Source organism: Panthera leo, chromosome C1 (genome assembly GCF_018350215.1).
Source record: "Panthera leo isolate Ple1 chromosome C1, P.leo_Ple1_pat1.1, whole genome shotgun sequence".
NCBI classification, from domain to species: domain Eukaryota; kingdom Metazoa; phylum Chordata; class Mammalia; order Carnivora; family Felidae; genus Panthera; species Panthera leo.
In genome coordinates this window covers 92,443,730-92,468,084 of record NC_056686.1, presented here as the reverse complement: position 1 = coordinate 92,468,084, position 24,355 = coordinate 92,443,730, and the positions used below count along the sequence as shown (strand labels likewise).

The following is a 24,355-nucleotide window of genomic DNA, read 5'->3' as shown; positions in this document are numbered from 1 at the left end:
TATTTGTTTAAAAATATTTTGAGTGTCTACTCTGCTAGCGTCATGCTGCATTCCGGGGATACAGTGATGGAATTACTATGGTGAACAAGAAGATAAAACACAAAAGAAGGGTTTATAAGAGAGTGTGGGTTTTGTAAAGATAGTTTTTCACTCAAACATAAACAAACTCCAAACAAAAAAGGAAGAAAAATCCGTTGAAAAAAAATATAAGCTTTGGCTATTCAGTGTAATGGTCTCAAAATTAAATGGCAAAAAAAAAAAAAAAGAAACCAAACAAACAAAAAACAAACAAACAAACCCAACCCAAAAACATCTCAGGAATGAATCAGCATTGGATTTGGAACCTGACAATCTAGATTGAAATCCTTTATTTACTGGCTATGCAATTTTAGGAAAATAACTTTATTCGTCATCTGTGAAATGAGAGTTACAACCTATTTCACAAGTTACTGTGCAAGTTAAATGAGACAATACATATGGAAATGTATAGATTGCAAAATTAAATGTTACATTATGAAGGTCATTTTATTTTATATATAGTTAATAACTCTTATTAAATCTATCTTGTGGGCATAAAATTGGGCTTCTTATGGGCATTAGCAGGTTACAGCAGAGATTGGTCCTGAAAACTTCTCCAGGTCTTTCTCCTTCCTCTTCTGGGCGCATGTGTATATATATATGTATGTTGAGGTACTTATCAGTTAGAAAGCTTCTGACCAATGGTGCCTTTGTGAAGATGACTATTTAGCTCTGCTTCCTGACCTCTACAACTGTAATTTGTTATGTATTACATACTCTACCTGGAGAGGCCATTATGAAGCCCTCTCATAATCAAATTCCTTCAAGGCAGAGGTCATTTTACTTTTGTATATGTTCCCATGGTGCCTTGTGCCAACAGGTTATCTGTGTAAGTGTCTGAGGTATTCATCATTTTTGGATGATGTTAGTTATTAAAAATTTTGAACAGAATAACTACGAAAAGTAGAAATTGCTAATGTTTAGAAGAATATTAGGAACAACCTGACAGAGATGTTAAGCTCACTAACTAGTATACATTAAAAATATTGGAAACATGTATGTTTAGCTTTTATGTTAAGTGCAAATAAACCAAAGAAAGCCTTTTAATAAACAGTTCTTAAATTTTTGTTGAAACATATTGGAGGGGAAAAATTAATGTTTGGGTAACAGAATCACAGATTAAGATTCATAAAGAGAATTTAGGCATTAGGTCATCCAGCTTATTATTCAGTTAGTTTATAGATGAAGCTGAGCCACAGAGAATGTAAGTGATTTTCCAAAGACCACAAATCTTGTTTTAGACTGGACCCCCTACCCTCCTTGCTTAATAATCCAGTGCTCTTCCATTATAGGCATATTCTATTAAAAAAAAAAAAAAACCTTATATATACACTTAAGAAAGGAAAATTTAAAAATCTATTTTTGAACATTTGGTAAAATTTAGACTAAATAGTCATTGTTTTAATTAAAATTTCTCTGAAATATCTTTTCCTTCACTCCCACCTCTTCCTTTTTGTTTTTTGCACTTTTCTGGAAGAAGTGATACACCTGTTGAGGCACAGCGGCCTATAAGCAGTGAAGTCCTGGGCCAGAGTTCAGTTTCAGAAAAAGAACCTGCAAATGGAGCACAGAATCCAGGACCAGCTAAGCAAGAAAAAAATGAGGTATAATTTAATACATCTAGTGTCTTTTAGAGTTGTTCTCTTTGTAAGAAATAATAGTGTTTGCTTGAGTAAATGTAAATGGAATTTTTTAATATTTGAGAGTAGATGAGAGAATATCTAGACTTATTAAGTCATTTTCTCCCTTAAGGATATATGGTATCTTTAGTTGTCATGTATTTTGGAGAATTTTTAACAGGTGAATTTATTAGCAATCTAAAATACCACAGTTTACATTAATCTTACATATTTCAAGACTCAAGTAATTGAACTCACATTAAATGTGGATAGCTTGGTATGCTCTATATTTTACTAATTAGATGTAATGAACAAGAAATGACATTTTAAAAAATTTTTTTATTTTTTATTTTTGAGAGAAGGAGAGACATAGAGTGAGCAGGGGAGGAGGAGAGAGAGCGGGAGACACAGAATCCGAAGCAGCCTCCAGGCTTTGGGCTGTCAGCACAGACCTCTGAGCTGTCAGCGCAGACCCTGACTCGGGGCTCAAACTCATGAACTGTGAAATCATGACCTGAGCCAAAGTCGGATGCTTAACTGACTGAACCACCCAGGCACCTCAGAAATGACATTTGTAATAGAAAATACTTTTATCCAAGTCTTTCTTTTTTAATATTTATTTATTTTTGAACGAGAGAGACAGAGTTTGAGCAGGGGAGGGGCAAAGAGAGAGGGAGACACAGAATCCGAAGCATGCTCTAAGCTCCGAGCTATCAGCACAGAGCCCAACGTGGGGCTCGAACTCATGAACTGTGAGATGATGACCCGAGCCGAAGTCGGATGCTTAACCTGCTGAGCCACCCAGGTGCCATTTTTATCCAAGTCTTTAGAGTTCTAAATTATTTTTCTCTGGTGTTTTAGAAAGGAAATTGTATTATGAAGGAGATTATAAATTTTATCTTATATATTATGCCACTTAGAAGAAATGAAGAGGTAGTTTTAAAACGTTCAATAAATTTTTTTGTTTTCAACCAAATATTAAGAATGAAGCAGAAAAATTATTGTTAAAAATACATATAAGGGGCACCTGTGTGCCTCAGTGGTTAAGTGTCTAACTCTTGATTTTGGCTCAGCTCATGATCTTACAGTTGGTGGGTTTGGGCCCTGTGTTGGGGTCTGTGCTCACAGTGCAGAGCCTGCTTGGGATTCATTCTCTCTCTCTCTCTCTCTCTCTCTCTCTCTCTCTCTCTTTCTCTGCCCCTTTCCTGATTATGCTCTCTCTTTCAAAATAAATAAACTTAAAAATATAGGGGCGCCTGGGTGGCGCAGTCAGTTAAGCATCCAACTTCAGCTCAGGTTTGTGAGTTCATCTCATGGTTTGTGAGTTCAAGCCCTGTGTTGGGCCCTGTGCTGATAGCTCGGAGCCTGGAACCTGCTTCAGATTCTGTGTCTCCCTCTCTCTGTTCCTCTCCCTCTCACACACTCTCTCTCTCTCAAAAATAAGTAAAGATTAAAAAAAAAATTTTTAAGGGACGCCTGGGTGGCTCAGTCAGTTAAGTGTCCGACTTCGGCTCAGGTTGTGATCTCACGGTTCATGGGTTCCAGCCCCACATCAGGCTGTGTGCTGACAGCTCAGAGCCTGAAGTCTGCTTTAGATTCTGTGTCTTCCCTCTCTCTGTCCCTCCCCCACTTGCACTCTGTTTCTCTCTCTCTCTCTCAAAAATAAACATAAAAGTTAAAAAAAAGGTTTTTTTAATATATTTAAAAATATGTGTGAATATGCACCAAACAGTAGAACCCCAAAATCTATGAAGCAAACATTGGCAGAGTTGAAGGGAGAAATGATAGTTGGAGACTTCAATACCCTACCTACTATAATGGATAAAACATCTAAACAGAAGATCCATAAGGATACAAAGTACTTGAACAACACTATAAACCAACTAGACCTAACAGACATCTGTAGAATACTCTAACAATTTTGTTGCTTTAGAGGATGCACCTTTTTAAAAAAAAAATTTTTTTTAATGTTTGTTTATTTTTGAGACAGAGACAGAATGTAAGTAGGTTAGGGACAGAGAGAGAGGGAGACAGAGAATCCAAAGCAGGCTCCAGGCTCCAGGCTTACGGCACAGAGCCTGATGCAGGGCTTGAACCCACAGGCTGCGAGATCATGACTTGAGCTGAAGTTGGTCGCTCAACCAGCTGAGCCACACAGGTGCCCCAGTGCACCTTTTTTTTTTTTTTTTTTTTTTTTTTACCCAGAGGTACCTGTATCAGTCTTTTTAGAGGAAGTTGTTTTCTTAGGCCCTCAGGTCAGTGATAGTATTCCAAGTGTTTGTAACTTGTTTTGTGAATATGTGAATACTAACAATATCTGAATACAAATATGTAAATAAAGTGATACTAACAAAAAAAGAACACTTCAACAATAGCAGAATACACATTTTTCAGGATAGACTATATATTAGGACCCAAATCTCAATAAATTTTAAAAAATTGAAATCACATGAAGTGTCTTCTCTGACCATAATGGGATGAAGCTAGAAATTAATAACAGAGGGAAAATTGGAAAATTCACAAATGTGTAGAAATTAACACACTCTTAAATAACCAGTGGGTCAAAAAGGAAATCACAAGGGAAATTAGAAAATACCTAGAAACTAATAAAAATGAATATACAACATACCAAAGCATACAACATTCCCAATTGATGAGATACAGCAAAAGCAGTGCTCAGGGGAAATTTATGCCTGTAAATGCTTACATTAAAAAAGAAAAGGGGTGCCTGGATGGGTCAGTTGGTTAAGCATCCAACTCTTGATCTTGGCTCAGGTCATGATCTCACAGTCTATGAGATTGGGCCCTGATTTGGGCTCTGTGTTGACAGCATGGAGCCTGCTTGGGATTCTCTCTTTCCTCTCTCTCTGCCCCTCCCCTCTCAAAATAAATAAAACTTTTTTTTTTTAATGTTTTAATGTTTATTTTTGAGAGAGAGAGTACAAGTGAGGAAGGGGCAGAGAGAAAGGGAGACACAGAATCCAAAGCAGGCTCCAGGCTCTGAGCTGTCAACATAGAGCCCAATGTGAGCTCAAACTCATGGACTGTGAGATCATGACCTGAGCTGAAGTCAGACTGAGCCAACTTAACTGACTGAGCCACCCAGGTGCCCCATAAGTAAATAAAAATTTAAAAGAAGAAGAATAAAGTCCTCAAAGTAATAACCTAACTTTATGCCTTGAGGAACTAGAAAAAAGAAAAACAAATTTTAGCAGAAGGAAGTAAAAAGATTAGAGGGGAGATAAATAAAATAGAGAAAAGGAAAACAATAGAGAATCAATAAAATCAAAAGTTGATTCTTTGAAAAGATTAACAAAATTGACAAGCCCTTAGCTAGACTAACCAAAAAAAAAAAAAAAAAAAAAAAGAGAGAGAGAAAAGACACAAGTAAAATCGGAAATAAAATTGGGGACTTTCCTGTCAACCTTACAATAATAAAATGGATTATAAGAGAATACTATGACCACTGTAAGCCAGCAAGTTAGATAACCTAGTTGAAATGGACAAATTCCTAGAAATCACAAATTACCTAAGCTGACTCAGGAAATAGAAAATCTCAACAAACTTACAATGAGTAGAGATTGAATCAGTAATCAAAAACCTTCCAACAAAGAAAAATCCAGAATCAGGTGGCTTTATGGATGAATTCTACCAAACATTTAAGGTAGGGTTAACATCAGTCCTTCTCAAAATCTTCTAAAAGTATATAAGAAGAAGGAATACTTCCTAACTCATTCTGTGAGGCTAGCATTACCCTAATACCAAGGCCAGATGAAGACATTACAAGAAAAGAAAATTAAAGCCTGGGTGGCTCAGTCGGTTAAGGTGTGACTCTTTGATTTCAGCTCAGATCATGATCTCATGGTTCATGGATTTGAGCCTTGTGTCAGGCTCTGTGCTGATGGCCTGCTTGGGATTCTCTCCTCCTTCTGTCTCCTCTCCCACTCACACACTGTCTCTCTCTCAAAATAAACTTTTATGTGTATTATTTTTGAGAGAGAGAATGCAGAAGCCAGGGAGGAGCAGAAAGAGAGGGAGACACAGAATCCAAAGCAGGCTCCAGGCTCTGAGCTATTAGCCCAGAGCCTCACGCAGGGCTTGAACCCACAAACTGTGAGATCATGACCTGAGCTGACATCGGACACTTAACCAACTAAGCCACCCAGGTGCCCCTCACACTAAATAAACTTTAAAAAAAAGAAAGAAAAAGAAAACTACAGACCAATTTCTTTCATGAATAGAAACTAAAACCCTAACAAAATACTAGCAAACTAAATTCATCAGTATATTCAAAGGATTATGTACCCTGACCAAGTGAATTTATCCCAGAGTACAAGGTTAGTTCAACATTAAATAAATCAATCAATGTAGTATGTCACATTAGTAGGATAATGGACAAAAAAAAACATCTGACCATGTCAATTGATGCAGAAAAGGCATTTGACAAAATCAGACACTCTTTCATGATAAAAGCTCTCAGAAAACTAACAATAAAATGGAATTTCCTTGGCATGGTAAAGTTCATTTATGAAAAACCCAAGCTAACCTCTTACTCATTGGGGAAAAACTAAAAGCTTTCCCCTAAGATCAGGAACAAAGACAAGGATGCCTATTTTTACCGCTGCTATTCAGCATTTCCTGGAAGTTGTAGCTAGAGAGATTAGACAAGGAAAAGAATCAAAAGCCGACCCAGATTGGAAAGAAAGAAGTAAAACTATCTCCATTTACAGATGACATGATCCTGTTTATAGAAAATCCCAAAGAATTCATAAGAAAGCTACTAGAGCTTACAAACAAGTTTAGCAAAGTTACAGGGTACAAGAGCAACAATAAGAGTTAGTTGTGGTTCTATACTACCAACACTGAACAATCTGAACAGGAAATTAAGAAAGCAGTTCCATTTACAATAGCATATAAAAGGATAAAATACCTGGGAATAAATTAAACCAAGGAGGTGAAAAACTTGTATGCTGAAATCTATAAAACATTGCTGAAAGGAATTTTAAAAGATCTAAATAAATAGAAAGATATCCTGTGTTCACACATAGGGAAACTTAATATTGTCAGTACTCTCCAATATGATCTACAGATTTCATGTAATTCCTTTAAAAAAATTCTGCAACCTTTTTTGCAGCAATGAAAAGCCAGTACTCAAGTTCATATGGAGTTGTAATGTGTCCTGAATAGCCAAAACAATCTTTAAAAAGAACAAAGTTGGAGGACTCACACACAGTTCATGATTGCAAAGCCACAAAGCTACAGTAGCTACAAAAGCTACAGTAATCAAAACTGTTTGGTACTTGCATAAGGACAGAAATATAGACCAATGGACTACATTGAGAGACTAGAAGTAATCCCATATATCTGTGGCTAATTGACTTTTGTCAAGGATGTCAGGTCCATTCAACGGGGAAAGAATAGTCTCTTTAACTGATGATGATGGATCAGCTGGATTTGTACATGGAAAAGAATGAAGTTGGATCTCCACCTCACATAATGTACAAAAATGAACAGATCAACAACTTAATTATAAGACCTAAAAGTATAAAACTCTTAGAAGAAAACATAAGGGCAGATCTTTGTGATCTTGGATTTTGTAATGTATTCTTAGATATGATACTAAAAGCTTGAGCAACAAACATAGAAATTGATAAATTGAGCTTCATCAAAATTAAAAGCTTTTGCGCATCAAAGGACATTATCAGAAAAGTGAAAAGACAGCCAGCAGAGTGGGAAAAATATTTGCAAATTATATATCTAATAAGGGTTTAATATCTAGCATATATGAAGAACTACAACTCAACAACAAAAAGACAATTCAACTTATGAAAAAGGAGTTGAGGGGCATCTGGGTTGCTCAGTTGGTTCAGCATCTGACTCTTGATCTCAGTTTAGGTCTTGATCTCAGGGTTATGAGTTCAAGCCCCTCATTGGGATCCACGCTGGGTGTGAAGCCTACTTAAAAAAAAAAAGTTGAACAAACGTTTCTCCAAAGAATATATTCAAATGGCCAATAAGCACATGAAAAGATGCTGAATACCACTAGTCATTAGGGAAATGCGAATCAAAACCCCAATGAAATATAGCTTCACAACTACTAGGATGGCTGAACTCAAAGCAGTGGAAAATAAGTGTTGGTGGGGAGTGGAGAAATTTGAACCCTCATATGTTGTTGATTTGAATGTATAATGGTGCAGTCACTATGGATTGGTGGTACCTTAAATATAGAATATAAATATATAAATAAAATATAGCTTAAATATAGCTAAATTTAGAATTACCGTATGACCCAGTAATTCCACTCAAAAACATTGAAAGCAAGGACTCAAACAGGTATCTGTACATCCATGTTCATAGAGGCATTATTCACAGTAGCCAAAAGGTAGATACAACCCAAGTGTCCACTTACAGATTAATGGATAAACAAAAGTGGTATATCCATTCAATGGAATATTATTCAGCCACACAAAGGAATGAAATTCTGACATATGCTACAATATGGATGAACTTTGAAAATATCATGCTAAGTGAAATGTCAGATACAAAAGGACAAATATTACATGATTCCACTTATATCAAATATCTAAAATTGACAAAATCATAGAGAAAATAGAATAGAGGTTACCAGGAGCTTGGGGGAGGGAGAGAAATGAGAAGTTACTGCCTCATGGTTACAGAGTTTCTCTTCAGGGTGATGAAGAATTTTGGAAATAGTGGTAGTAATTGCACAATGTTGTGAGTATAGTTAATGCACTGAATTGTACACATGAAAATGGTTAAGATGACAAGTTTTCTGTTTTACCAACAATAAAAAATTTAAAAGGACACATAATTTTTTCTCAGAGTTATTGCTATTAAGTTATGAAATGGAAGAGGATTGTTACTATTTCCTGGAAAAGGGAGACAGTTTTAGCTTAAGTTAGCCGTATAAGACTCTTAGCTAAGCTTATTGTCACTGTTGGCCAATTTCAAAGATAATTGATTAGTTCCAGGGTAACCCTGGTTCACATGATCTTTGTAATATGACCAGACTCCACCTTGGCAGAGGAGTCTTTCTTTGCCAATATTGAAATTTACTGAATATCCAAGTCCTGTAAATTTGAGTGCTATACAGTTCTTTGGAAGAATGAAGCAGGAATGTTGGGATTAAGTTTACCATTCATTTATTCCACTTTCTTGTGAAAGGTCATTTGAAACCTGAATTAAGGTACTGTTTTTGAGGGAAATTTTTAAAGTTTCTCTCTAGAGTAACCTATTAAACCATTTGCCTGCTTAAATTAAGTGTGTTGGACAAGGTTAATACTGTGTTTATTAAATCCTAATGTCTTCTCTTAGTATTTTTTTCAAGCAATACAGATCTAACCCCCTTGTGACAACTATAATATATATTTTTCTTTTGCATTAGTCAAAGATCCAGGATAACCATTCATTTTGGTCAGTCTTTTGCTATAGAATAAAGTAAATTAATTGATCTACTTGATTATAAAAACTCATGGATACTGTGTTATTTTTCAAAGAGCAATATATTAAGTATTTTCTAATTGTTAAATATAGCTACTTGCACATTTCATCCAGCGTTTATAGAAGTTACTGTTGAGTAGGGACATATATTTAATCATAGTCTGTTAAAATATATTTTCTAATATTTTTAAGCTTCGAGATTCAACAGAACAATTTCAAGAATATTATAGGCAAAGATTACGCTATCAACAGCATTTAGAACAGAAGGAGCAACAGCGGCAGATATACCAACAAATGCTGCTCGAAGGAGGTGTGAATCAGGAGGATGGTCCTGATCAGCAGCAGAATCTTACGGAACAATTTCTTAATAGGTATGTCTTTCAGTCATTTTTTAAAATGTAATGAATTATTTCAAAGAGATTACAAGCAGGCAATGACTGCTGCTTTCCATGTATAGTTTGTAATTTTAAAGTGTTTGAAGTAATACAGAGTTACAGAATATCTTCTTGTCACAGCATTCTGAGGGTCCATCTAATTTTGTTCTTCTTTCCTTTAAACCTTTTTTCACATTGAAGCAACGAGAGCAGAAGTGTGGTGGTTCAGCTGACAGCTGGAAGCAAATGGCTAGGTGGATCCAGCTCTGTCCCAGGGTAGTTCAGGTCCTAAGGGTCCTAGTTACTTAGCTTCGTTTTGCTTGTTTCCTCATCTGCTGCACAGAACAGCCATGAAGATGAAATGAGTTAATCTATGCAAAGTACTTAGAACAGTATCTGGCATATAGTAAGCACTATGTTAAGTGTTCACTGTTGTTTTTATAGTTATTTTGGGTGCTTAGCTAAGAACTTCCAGGTTCTTTTGAATTCAGTATATTAAAATTATTATTGAATTCAATATATTAAAGTTATTCTTTCTTATAATTTCTGCCAAGGTAATATGACCTTACATTGCTTTTAATTATAGGAGGTGTGTGTGTGTTTTTGTGTGTGTGTGTGTGTGTGTGTGTGTGTGTGTGTGTGTGTGTGTGTGTTTGTATGTATATGGACAGGTAGATAGTAATGTGTCTTTTTAAAAATCAGTAAACTAGAATATATGTCTCTGAGCAAAGCTTGTTGGAAGATTAAATGAGTTAATATATAACAAATTACTTAGAATAAATCCTGGTGCATATAAGAAGTGTACCATAAATGTTGGTTATTATTGTCATTATGATTAGGCAATTCAGTGGTGACTATCAGTTCTTTATTTGGTTCAATAATATTGGAAGTAATCTGCTTGAAATTCTGAGGGTTGGGCAAGTCAGTGAGCCTGAAATTGATTCTGTCTTCAAACCTTCAGGAATGTTTAGTGGTAGTCTAGAGTCTAAGTAGGCTTTTGAACATTGCATTTGAGGATCATTTTCTTATCTCCTCTGATAAGTCCATGGTTTATTAGAATTATCCTAATTTGATGAACTGCCATTTCTGGTTCTTGGATGTCTTCTTCATATCCATAAAAGTCATGGTTGCAATTGGATTCTCTGACCATTTTATTTTGCAGTGAAAACAGATAGCTGGCATTAAATCAGAAGATAAAATGTCAAGGTTCTGTGATCCTAACAGTGGTAGTAAAGGATGTACTTCCTCAGGAAAAAACTATTCAAGATGGTTTATCCTTCCTTTAAAGACCATTATAAATAGAATTCAAGTTCTTTCTTGTTATTTAGCTTTTGAAAATTAGTTTCGTATAAATTCTGTTGTTCTCCTGGCCCTCTCTTATCTATTGTTTTCTAACTCTTTAATATTTTATTCAATCCTTTTTTTCATATATCTGAGGCCGTACCAGGACTTTATTTACTTTTTGAAAAATTTTTAAATGTTTATTTACTTTTGAGAGAGAGACAGAGCATAAGCAGGGGAGGGGCAGAAAGAAAGGGAGACGCAGAATCCAAAGCAGGCTCCAGGCTTTGAGCTGTCAGCACAGAGCCCAATGTGGGACTCAAGCTTATAAGCGGTAAGATCATGACCTGAGCTGAAGTCAGATGCTTAACCAACTGAGCCACTCAGGTGCCCCGCTGTACCAGAACTTTAAAATACCTAATACCATGGACAAATTGAATAGAGATAGAATCTATAAAATAAAATATCCTTTCCCTGAAATGTTAATGTTGTATTTCTTCAAATCATTCTAGCAATAGAGCATAGTTTCCAGATTTAAATTTTGCATCTTTTTTCCAAGAGGCATAGACAGAGGGAAAGAAATGAGTCATGTTACATAATAGATCTTATAGAAGAAAATAAACTAAAGCATGATAGAATTTTCATTAACCATACTGTGTCACTACTTTATACTTCTTGATATTTTGTTTCTTCTAATACTAATAATCGGCACTGCTGATTTGGCACTTAGAGGCATATTCTGCCACATCCCCATCCTCACCACTTTAGAGAGTCAAAATGATGTTAGCATTTTACTCTTTATACTTAGCACTTACCAAATTTACTCGACCTCAGACTCATTTTTTATGAGGAGCATTTCACAGGATTAGTGTTTCATAGAACACAATTTGGAAAATGCCTAGTTAAAAATTTTAACATAAAAAATAATGGCTGGCAGTTCCTTTAATAATATTGAGTTACTTTTTAAAAGTCTTTTCTAAGCCCTAAACATACATACACACACACACACACACACACACACACACACACACACACACCAGTGTTTAATGTAGGAAAACTTTCAAAATACCATAAACCAAATTACCTCTTGGAATTCATACCCCTTGTGACTCCTCTCTCATATTGAATCTAAGCTGTAAAAAGTGATGCTGGGCCAGTTCTGGGTCTCAGTCTTAAGAGAGCTTGTCAGCTTCCTCTTTGTGCTCTTTGGAGCCCTGAGTCCAACAAAAGAAGTCAGTCTATCCTGATGTAGGGAGACTTGTGATGAGGGAAAGACCTTGAGGCTCACTTGCTTTGCTTTCTGTTTTATCCCTCTAGTACCTAGATCAGAGCCTGCCAGAGAGTCTGTGTAGATTGAATATGTGAATAATAGGATGCCACTTGACTGTTCCCTCATGGCCTGCTCTAATCATACATTTCCTACTTGATGTGATATAACTACAGAGATGAAATGAAAATGATTTGTTTTGTTGGTGAGAAATTTTGGTAGTGGTGATATTTTTGTTGACTATTTTGGGAAATTAAGTTTTAAGTGGAAAATTAAACCAGTTATACTGGAGAAGAAACAGATTTTTTTTTCTTGCTATTATGGTAAAAGGTGCTTTTAGGCCTATATCCTTCTACAGTGGCATACTTTAGGAAAATGTGGATCTTCTTTTGGTATCTTGGTTATGTCTTAAGCCAATTTTTTAGTACTAAAAAATTACCATTTATCTATTACCATTTATATATTTCATATTTATATATTTCATATATATATTACATGTGCATGTATTTACCTTTTCAAACTTCTAATAATCTATATGTTAAGAATGTGGGGCACCTGGGCGGCTCAGTTGGTTGAGTGTCTTGACTCTTGACTGTTCAGTTCAGGTCATGCTCCTCAGGGTCGTGCGATCAAGCCCCATGTTGGGCTCTGTACTGAGCATGGAGCCTGTTTGAGATTCTCTGTCTCTTCCTATGCCCCTCTCCCCCACTCATGCTCTCTTTATTTCTGAAAAAGAAAAAGAGGGGCGCCTGGGTGGCGCAGTCGGTTAAGTGTCCGACTTCAGCCAGGTCACGATCTCGCGGTCCGTGAGTTCGAGCCCCGCGTCAGGCTCTGGGCTGATGGCTCGGAGCCTGGAGCCTGTTTCCGATTCTGTGTCTCCCTCTCTCTCTGCCCCTCCCCCGTTCATGCTGTGTCTCTCTCTGTCCCAAAAATAAATTAAAAACATTGAAAAAAAAAAATTTTTAAAAAAAGAAAAAGAAAAAAAAGGAAAGAATGATTGGGGTGCCTGGCTGGCTCAGTCAGAAGAACATGAGACTCTTGATCTTGGGGTTGTGAGTTTGAGCTCCACATTGGGTGTGGACTTTACTTAATTTAAAAAAAAAAAAAAAGGAATGTGATTAAGTTTTTTTTTTTTAATATAATTGCATTGTTTTATTTTATAGGTCTATTCAGAAGCTTGGTGAATTAAATATTGGAATGGATAGCCTTGGTAATGAGGTATCAGTGCTCAACCAGCAATGTAATGGGAGTAAAAGCAATGGATCTAATAATTCTTCTGTAACTAGTTTTGCTACACCTCCCCAAGACTCTAGTCAGAGATTAACACATGATGCTTCAAATATTCATACAAGCACCCCTCGTAATCCTGGATCAACAAATCACATACCTTTTCTTGAGGAGTCACCTTCTAGTGGAAACCAAATGTAAGTACTTTATAAAACCTGGAAATATTAACTTCCTGCTAATGAATGGAAACCTAAAAAGTTGAACTTCTCTTTGGAGCCGTACAAATAAAAGTTTTTGGACCTCATGGGGCACCTGGTTAGCTCAGTCAGTTAAGTGCCCAACTCTTGGTTTCAGCTTAGGTCATGATCTCATGGTTGTCACCAACCATGTTGAACCCCTTGTTGGGCTTGACACTGATAGCACAGAGCCTGCTTGGTATCCCGCGCCCCCCCCCCCCCCCCGCCCCGCCCTCTGGCCTCCTCTCTCTCTCTCAATAGACAAATTTTTAAAAAGTTTTTAGAGCTCATTACCTACCAAATCTTTTTCTAATCCATCTTTATGTTTTTCTACGAACTTCTAAATTTCTTAGTAGTTTTTTTTCTCCTGTTTTTATTTTTGCTTTCTCATCACTACCAAGAAAATTCTATCTTTTAATACATTATTGTACTTAAAGATCTTACAGTTTTATCTTCTCCCTGGTTTTCTTTTTTCTTGCCATTGGTACCTTTCAACAAATAATATTTAGTTAACAGATGTTGAGAGCACAAGATGTTTTATAACATGTTGGGATGATTGCAGCAAGACACTCTTGGCTGTTCTGGCAGTTACAGCAATTGAAGGCATTTTGCATATTTATGTTTTCACTAATCAGGGAAGAGTTTTATCATGCTGTCATTAGTAAACAAGTGTTAATTTATGCAATGGGAGTAGTTAAGGAGCATTTCCTTCATCTATTCTTTTTTTTTTTAATCCCTCCTTAATCCCCTTCACCTATTTATTTCACCAGTCCCCCTACCCACCTCCCCTCTGGTAATCATCAGTTTGTTCTTTATACTTAAGAGTCTGTTTCTTGGTTTGTCTTTTTTTTCTTTTGTCCCCCCCCCGCCCCCCACTTTTTGCTCATTTGTTTTGTTTTTAAATTCCACATAGGAGTTTCTTCATCTATTCTCAACATTAAACACCTTTGAGAGTGGTTCATTTAAAAATGGATAACTTGCATTTGTCCTTTGGACGCTTATAGGAATTAGATTAGCTTTATAAATTTTGTCTCAAGAGTTCTAGTTTTATTATTATTTATTATTTATTAAATAAATATATATTTATTATTTATTTAGTATTTATTATTTATGTATTATTTACTATATAACTATAGACTGTATAGTCTATATTCATTATTAAATATAAATATTTAAATTTATTATCTATTTTATTATTTATTATAAATAAAAATTATTTATTTTTCTATTTTTATTATTTTATTTTGAAAAATTCTAGTTTTATATATAAAAGCATAAGTTCATCTAATATTTGCTTCCTTATTAGTTTCAACAGCTGTATTTTTGCACTCCCAAAACTAGAACTCAAAGTTTAAAATTGTGTTGTTTTTTTTTTAATTAAAGTAACCTACATTCATGATTTAAAAAGACAAGTAGCACGTGAAGGTAATCTTACCCGTCTTTATCTATGATTTCAATTTCTGGTAGGCTGCCGTTTTCAACCCAGTTAGCTGGGTTTTTTTGCTATGTATTTCCACATTTCGAAATAACATAGTTCTGTTACTATTTTTATTATCCATTGACTTCCTGCTAATTAGATTTAGCTACCATACTCCTCACCCACAATACATTTACTTTGTCTACTCTTTCTTTCCAATATGTATCAATTTTTGTTTAAATCAATATTCAATGTTGATGGTCACGTAATGTGATACCTGACTTGTGTGATATAATATGATTATGTTTCCTTTTCATATAACTTCTTATTTTTCATGGAGACAGTAATTGCCTCATTTTTGGTGTGCCTTTGTGGGGCTAGAACTCATGAACCACAAGATCATGACCTGAGCTGAAGCTGATGCTTAACCAACTGAGCCACCCAGGCGCCCCTAGTCTCTGACTTTTATATAGTAGACTTTCTTAAACTATCTGGAAACCTTTGACTGTCTATAAAGAGTGCAGCATTAATGGAGAAAAAAAAAAAGCCAATTGGAAGGCTATGGACGTAGATGGAACATGGCAAAAAGTAATTAAGGAGAAACATTGTTTTATTGTAGGACTTGAAACTGTCAGTTTCTGTAGTCTTTTCTCTTGGACCAGAGAAAATTTTCCTAAAGAACAATCTAAGTTCCTGTCTGGGGTAGCATTTAAGCATAGCATCCAGGATTCTAGAACTTAGCAGGAGAAAACTACTTGACATCTCACTATAAAATTTATGGATTTTGACTCAATCTCCTTTCCAGAATGACTTCTCACTTCTCCTTAAAATGGTGCTTGGTGTCATTGAGCCCAGAACCTGTTAATAAATGGCTTCAGAGCGTAACTTTGGGGTCAGTGCAGGTCGTTTGCCAAAAAAAATTTGGAAATTGAAAGGATAAATTAATTCAGTTTATGTTTTGATATTCAGAGTAAACTTTATTTGAATTTCTATTCATACAGCTCATCAGAACATTCGGTCATTAAACCACCTCTTGGAGATTCTTCAGGGAATCTATCAAGGTCAAGAGGGGAAGAGGTAATACTTTGGGGAAGGAGGTTTCATCATTATTTTTATATATACTTGCAAATTTTGCTGAGGAATTCTCAATTCATAGAACTAATTTTAGAAATAATCATTATTATTAATGCTGTTATTTGTCTCAAGGTAATTGAACATTCACTGGGCTAAGTGAAGAGGTTGCCTCAGAAAATACTTGCAAGTATTCATTTTAATGGTCCAGTAGCAATCTGGGCTCCTGAGTTGGGCCTGTGCACTATTCTCTGAACCTTGTGGTTAATTTCTTTAGATATTATTGGTTTTTCCTATGGGCTTATCTTCAATGCAGCTATTTTTTTGCTTTGGAACCAGATATCCTTACCTAATTACTATATAACTTCATTCTATCTTATTTCTTAGTTCAAATTTTAACCCCATAAACACAGCCATTATTCCAGATGCTTATGGGCCAGATAACATAAATGAATAAAGTTGGCTATGGTTGTGATAAGCAGCACATAAGAATATTTTTCACTTGCACAAAGAAATCTGCTTATCTAGTATTTCTAGTTCTTTTCATTTTCAAGAAATTGTAGGAATGTAGATTTTTATTTGAAATATATTTTAAAAATAGCAACAGGTTTTTTAAAAATTTAAACCCTGCAGATGAGCACATAGAGTTAATTGGTGGCTCTGCTACATCTATTCTAAAGCAACCCTTTGTAATTATTATTTGTGTGCTATAGGCCATTTAATCAGTTAGTCATTCTTCTCCCTTTTTCTCTTATCTACCAATGCTATTTGTTTGACGATCACATTTCCTATATGTGGATCAATGGGAAATATAGCATTTCTAGTCAAATAAATTCACATGAGTAATTTAAAACAATTTTTAAAAATGCTTATACACTTTTGGGGCACCTGGGTAGTTCAGTTGTTTAAGGGTCCGACTTCGGCTCAGGTCATGATCTCGCAGTTCGCGATTTGCAGGTTGAGCCCCGTGTTGGGCTCTGTGCTGACAGCTCCGAGCCTGGAACCTACTTTGGATTCTGTGTCTCCCTCTCTCTGCGCCTCTCCCACTTACACTCTGTCTCTCTCTGTCTCTCAAAAATAAATGTTAAAAAAAAAAAACAACTTTAAATGTTTATTCACTTTTGAGAGAGAGAGGGAGGTAGAGAGAGAGAGAGAGAAAGAGAGAATATGAGCAGGGGAGGGGCAGAGAGAGAGGGAGACATAGAATCTGAAGCATGTTCTAGGCTCTGAGCTGTAAGCATATCTGAGTTAAAGTAAGATGCTTACGCGACTGAGCCACCCAGGTGCCCCTCAAATGAATAATTTAAGAAATGAATTCAGTTACATAAGGCAGACATAGTATGATCTATCAAGTTTTTCCCCTGTTCCCCCATGAGGATGTATTACATGAAGACATAAAAATTTGTGTAGGAAGAGGCATGATCTCTTCACTGACTGTGGGTCCTAGAGCTGTAAGGTTACAACCATAGCGGAAGACATTTGCCTTTGTATGTGTACTTGACATCTGTACTTCCCAAAGACAGGATTTGGTGACGTGTGTTGACCACACCTAGTCTAGAGGTCCCTGTTCCAGGTCCAGTCCATTGTAGTCAGGGTAGCAGGGTAGTTTCAAACTATACTAATAGCAGGAGTCACAAAAGCTTTTATATAGCCACCCAGGCTTCAACTTACCTTCCTCAGAAGAGGACAGAGTTTGACAGTTTAAAATAAAAATGAGGTTCAAATTAAATGTTCTGATTAAAATCCTTTTCACAATTTTGAAAGAGTATTTTATAATTTCAATTTGAAATATTAAAGTATTCATTGCTAGAGATTGTGAAACTATCTCCCAACCCCCAAGTGGATTGAATAATAGTCTTTTATACTTCCTACTTTTAGAAGCACAAATGATATTCTGTTAACTTTGTGAGAATGATATATGTGGGCTATTTTTTTTCTTGATAGTTAAAGGTAACTATATGGGACTGCATAGTCTTATATTTTGTCATAGTAAGCAAAGAAAAACTTGAATGTCTATGTGCTCTCTGAATTTAGCAATGGGCAGCAAAAAATAGGAAAATTTGGCTTAATTTGAATTTGCCATTTAAAAGAATATGTGATTGTAGGTAGTGATTTATTTATGTGTGATTTATTTATATGTGATTTATTTATCACATAAAGTGATAAGTAATACAGTTCAGATGAATTTAAAATGGACTAAAGAGGAATTCTTTTAAATTCGCTTTTTTCATAGAATGACTTTCATATTTATTCTTTCCATAGGATGACAAATCAAAAAAACAATTTGTTTGTATTAACACCCTAGAAGACACACAAGCTGTTAGAGCAGTGGCTTTTCATCCAGGTGGTGGTTTATATGCTGTAGGTTCAAATTCAAAAACTCTGAGAGTATGTGCCTATCCAGAAGTAATCGATCCAAGGTAAGTAAGGATAGATGGTTTGTACCGTCAATCCTTAGTTTTTAATTTAGCTATATTAGTTCTTTTTTCAGAATTGCCATTCAGTAGTGTTTAATTTTCATTTCTCTTTATTAAACATTAAAATTTTTATTTCAATGCTTAGGAAATACACATCAGAATTGTCAATTAATTTTATAAGTTTTTGTCATAAAATGTTTTTATTGGGCCATGAATTCAATGTGCAACTGAAAAGAAAATCTTTTGATCTGATCTGTTTTCTAGATCAATATTAAGTACCTTCTAGGTATTGGCAATTTATCAGTCTTTTTCTGTTTTTAATTACGAAACTTTTCAAGCACACACAAAATTAGATGTCAGTACAGTGCAGTGCAGTAATTGTTGAGATTTTTGTCATATTTGCTTTATCCTTTTTGTTAAAATAGTTTAAGGTAAATCCTGGATATGTCATTTCACCCTTTAGGATGAATCTCCAGTTCTTACAGACTTGATGTTATCATCATACCTAATGAAATTTTTAGTATCTTCGTGTTAGTCTGTGTTTTATTTTTTTTTAATTTATTTTATTTTTTATTTTTTAAAATTTACATCCAAATTAGTTAGCATATAGTGCAACAATGATTTCAGGAGTAGAGTCCTTAGTGCCCCTTACCTATTTAGCCCATCCCCCCTCCCACAACCCCTCCAGTAACCCTCAGTTTGTTCTCCATATTTATGAGTCTCTTCTGTTTTGTCCCCCTCCCTGTTTTTATATTATTTTTGTTTCTCTTCCCTTATGTTCATCTATTTTGTCTCATAAAGTCCTCATATGAGTGAAGTCATATGATTTTTGTTTTTCTTTGACTGAATATTAGTCTGTGTTTTAAAATGCAGGTAAGATCTATTACTCCACTAAACCAATGTTTGACTCCCATTAAAGGCCAAATTTATGAGCATGACATTCAGGACCTTCCATAACCGTGCCTGCAACTCCTCACCTACCATGTCCATCCCACTCAGTCTGCAGCTGGCACTTGCCATACTATATTTTATCTTCACTGGAGTGATTCTGCTGTCATCTTTTTCTGTAAAAATTCTCCCTGTCCTTTAAGGCCTTGTACTTTTGTACTGGACCAGAACACTTACACTTGCCTTACTGTTTGTGAGTAGTCATGACAACATCGACCCTTGCAAGATTTTTTTTTTTTGAGAGAGAGCGGGAGAGAGAGTGTACATGCTCATGGGCTCACGGGGGAGGAGCAGAGGGAGAGGGAGAAAGAGAATCTCATGTAGGCTCCATGCTCAGAGCAGAGCAAGATTATGACCTGAGCCAAAATCAAGAGTCTGATGCTTAACCAACTGAGCCACCCAGGCACCCCAACCTTGGTAAGATTTTAAACTCTAGAAAGAACTCTCGCCTCCTTTCTCTTTGATTCATCCCTTGCATTCCCTCAGCCCCAGCCAATTGCTCATATTATATGTTTAATATAATATTAATATATGTTTTTTGAATTTGGAAGCTTTAGTAGCTCTTTTTTTTCATTCCTCTGTGTTTCTGAGTTAAAATCTATGAAAAATATGTGAAATGGAGATTTTTTTAAATGTTTATTTTTGTGAGAGAGAGAGAGACAGGGCGTGAGTAGGGGAGGGGCATAGAGAAAGGGAGACAGAATACAAAGCAGGCTCCAGGCTCTAGGCTCTGAGCTGTCAGCACAGAGCTAGACGTGGGGCTCAAACTCGAACTGTGAGGTCATGACGTGAGTTGAAGTCGGACACTTAACTGAGCCACCCAGATGCCCCAAGTGAAATGAAGAATTTTTAAAAAATAATCTTGTTCCTTATGTGGTCTGAAACAGAGTTAGGTTAGTCTAATAATAGTTTATAATTTTACTTTTCAATTTTAAATATACTTTAAATTCAGAGCGCCTGGGTGGCTGAGTCGGTTGGGTGTCTGACTTCAGCTTAGGTCATGATCTCGCGGTTTGAGTTCGAGCCCTGCATCGGGCTCTGTGCTGACAGCTTAGAACCTGGAGCCTGCTTCGGATTCTGTGTCTCCCTCTTTCTCTGTCCCTCTCATGTTCATGCTCTGTCTCTCTCTGCCTCTCAATAATAAATAAAACGTTAAAATAAATAAATAAATAAATAAATACACTTTAAATTCATTTCTTTTGCTTTGAGATTTTGAAGATTGTTATTGACATGTTGTCTGATACACTTTTTTGCTCCCTCCCTCAAGACAATCATAACATAGAATTTCATTAACTTTGGCAAGCAAAAAATTGAAATGTCTTTCTGTAATGTTTCTGTTTAGTGCACATGACATCCCTAAGCAGCCAGTGGTACGTTTTAAAAGGAATAAACATCATAAAGGATCCATTTACTGTGTGGCCTGGAGTCCTTGTGGACAGTTATTAGCAACAGGATCAAATGACAAATATGTTAAAGTGCTGCCCTTCAATGCAGAGACTTGTAATGCAACAGGTAGGTCCCAAGTATGTAAGCAGTAGTGTTCTTAATGTTTCTTAATGTATTCTTAATGTTTTCCTTATGTTCTTTGATATATCTGTTTTATTTTCAATAAAATCTAAGAATATAGCCTTTAGAGTTTTCTTGTAATTGCTTAGTTGCATTCATAAGGCATTATTCTTTTTTAGTAAGTTCTTAATCAGTGTTGTCTAATTCTTAGAAAATTATTGTTATTCAGAAAGATAACTTTTGGGGTGCCTGGGTGGCTTAGTCAGTTAAGCTTCCAATTCTTGATTTTGACTTGTGTCATGATCTCATGGTTTGTGAGTTCGAGCCTCACATCAGGCTCTGTGCTGACAGTGAGGAAACTGGGATTCTCTGTCTCCCTCTTTCCCTGCCCCTCCCCCACAGACACACGCTCACTTTCTCTCAAAAATAGACATTTAAAAAAAAAAAGGAAAGATAACTTTTAAATAACTACCAGCAGTGCATTAATGAATATGTTACAGAGAGTACCTGTCTTCTCTTTCTTTTTCTTTGGCATAAAAGAGAGGATAACTCTCTAGCTGTTTTAAGGATGATGATAACTGAATCAGTATTTTGATTTCTTGAAGTTTTTTGCTCTTTAAGTAAAATGAAATTGATAATAGTATTATCCCTACGTGAAAATATAAACCACTCCTCTCTACCATTATTCTTGCTTAGTTTTGAGACAGTTTAGCAATACCAAATTATCACAGTAAGTTGAGCAGCATCTTTTTTTTTAATTCTTATTGTTGTTTCAGGACCGGATCTGGAATTTAGTATGCATGATGGGACAATTAGAGACTTGGCATTTATGGAAGGCCCAGAAAGTGGTGGAGCTATTTTAATAAGTGCTGGAGCAGGGGATTGTAACATTTATACAACTGATTGTCAAAGAGGACAGGGCCTGCATGCTCTGAGTGGACATACCGGTATGTGATAGTTTCAGATGCTACTTTTCTTTTTGTTCAACCTGTGCTTTTTCCCTCTCTGCATTTTCATTAATGGGGTATATTTTATCAAAAGTGACTTCTTCAAGACAGGAAATTTTTATTTTAAAAGTTTTAATTGGGAAGTTTAGATAACAACACAGTAACAATAGGTAACATTTCCCTGTGCGCTAAATCCCTTGCTTATACACATAATTTAATCCTTACAATAATCTTATATGGCAGGAAGTTGTATCTTCATCTTATATATGAAATAAACAAAATTTGAAAAGGCAAAATGACTTGACCAGTATCTTGCAGCTGAATATGGCAGAATTGAGATAAGACCTCAGGTCTGCCTCTTGCAAAGCCAGTGTTCTAACACCATGATCCTGTGCTTTGCCATAATTTGCCATAATTTCAAATGATAATATTTTTTTCAGTACTAATTATGGTATCCTGAAATGGTCAGTAACAAGATTGTTTAGTATGATTTTGATGTGCAGTTTACTGAATTTTAGTGTTTTGAACATTGCCAGTATATTTGATATATGTGGAAAGTCTCTACTACCCAGTGTATTTGATTAACCAGACCATCGCATGTCTAATAATGAGTACCTAGCTTTGAATGTGTTTAAGAAAAGTACTGTTCACCATAATAACTGAGTATATGATCTTTTATAGGGCATATTTTAGCACTTTATACCTGGAGTGGCTGGATGATTGCATCTGGTTCCCAAGATAAGACTGTTAGGTTTTGGGATCTTCGAGTACCAAGCTGCGTTCGTGTTGTTGGCACAACATTCCATGGAACTGGTAGGTTTTTCAGGAATTTAAATGAATTTATATGACAAAGAAACTTTGTAAAATGCGCTTGTCTAGTTCCTCTCCCCTGCAACACATCTGTTAAAAAAATAGGAATAAATAGTAAAACAAATAGTTGGTATTTTACAGATTACCTTAAATTCTCTCAAAATACTTTCATCTTACTTTCTTTGTAAAAATAACATTCAGCTTAGGAAACTGAGGCCCAGAGACATTAAGTGTCATGCGGCAATTATTCTGTCAGCAGGGCTCTTTTAGAACTCAGACCTTTAAAAAACATGTTTTAAAATACACACGGCAGAAATTGAAATTGAACAAGATCATTTTCTTCTCACTCCCATTCCTTGGTATCTTTCCCTAAGGAACCAATTTCTTATTTATTCTTCTATAAATATTCTTTAAGTGTATAACGAAGAAATTTGTATATGTCATAACCTCCTGTCTTCTTTAAACATATGTCTAAAGAATGCACACAGAAATGGTAGCATATAATACATGACTTACTTTTTGAACTTAACAATATACCTTGGATCGTTCCATGTAAACCGAGGGTATTGCTCTTTGTGTTATGTCACCTTTTTAATTTTTTTTAATGTTTATTTATTTTTGAGAGAGGGAGAGAAAGAGACAGGGTGTGAGCTGAGGAGGGGCAGAGGGAGAGGGAGACACAGAATCCAAAGCAGGCTCCAGACTCTGAGCTGTCAGCACAGAGCCTGACACAGGGCTTGAACCCACGAATGGTGAGATCCTGATCTGAGCCGAGGTTGGATGCGTAACCAACTGAGCCACCCAGGCACCCCATGTTATATCACCTTTTAAGAGAAGCACAATATCCTGCAATTGTTTTTATTTTAGAGTCCCTTTTCTGCTTTGTAGTTTTTATGGCACTGTTCAAAATGAAAAGGACTACTTTTCATTCTTAATTTTTGGTGGTGTTTTTGTTTTGTTATTTTAGTGCTTTATCAATTCTCTTGGCTTTCATGGAACTTTTTTTTCCCCAGGAATATTTTACTTACTGTTTTAATAAACTTTCATTTATGACTAGAGGTGGCATAAAATTACCAGCCAGCTATCAATAAACAGCTCACTAGGGACTGGCATTGACACAGCGAATATTGCTAGGTGTTTCACTTGAGGTTCACTCAGTGCTTTAGGTTTTTGGTTTTTGTTTTTTTAAGGTTTTATTTTAATTCCAGGTAGTTAACATGCAGTGTTACATTAGTTTCAGGTGTATATTATGGTGATTCAACTATACTGTATATCACCTGGTACTCATCAAAAGGGCATTCCTTAATATCTCCATCATCTATTTAACCCATCCTCCCAACCACCTCCCCTCTGGTAACCATCAGTTCTCCATAGTTAAGAGTGTGTTTCTTAATTTGTCTCTTTTTGTCCCCCTATGTTCATCCGTTTTGTTTCTTAAATTCCACATATCAGTGAAATCTTACGGTGTCTTTCTCTGACTGACTTATTTCACTTAGCATTATAGCCTCTAGCTCCATCCATGTTATTGCAGATGTCAAATTTTTGTTTTTTTTTAATGTTTATTTTTGAGAGAGAGAAAGACAGAACTTGAGCAGGGGAGGGACAGAGAGAGAGGGAGACAGAATCTGAAGCAGGCTCCAGAATCTGAGCTGTCAGCACAGAACCCAACGCAGGGCTCAAACCTACAAACTGCAAT

The 24,355-nt window shown here is 35.8% G+C and overlaps 1 protein-coding gene across 15 annotated transcripts in view; it reads left to right on the top strand.

The window, feature by feature from the left end:
- Window positions 1-24,355, top strand: part of WDR47 (WD repeat domain 47) — a 69,776-nt gene that overhangs the window by 32,818 nt on the left and 12,603 nt on the right. For 10 of the 15 annotated variants that reach the window (XM_042953232.1, XM_042953227.1, XM_042953234.1 and 7 more), the window contains 8 exons: window positions 1,556-1,682; window positions 9,351-9,529; window positions 13,244-13,504; window positions 15,962-16,037; window positions 18,294-18,451; window positions 20,739-20,908; window positions 21,673-21,849; window positions 22,531-22,662. In XM_042953232.1, coding sequence (XP_042809166.1) covers window positions 1,556-1,682; window positions 9,351-9,529; window positions 13,244-13,504; window positions 15,962-16,037; window positions 18,294-18,451; window positions 20,739-20,908; window positions 21,673-21,849; window positions 22,531-22,662 — 1,280 coding nt within the window. The remainder of the gene's footprint in view (window positions 1-1,555; window positions 1,683-9,350; window positions 9,530-13,243; window positions 13,505-15,961; window positions 16,038-18,293; window positions 18,452-20,738; window positions 20,909-21,672; window positions 21,850-22,530; window positions 22,663-24,355) is intronic. The other 5 variants (XM_042953224.1, XM_042953221.1, XM_042953225.1 and 2 more) reach the window with 3 other exon arrangements.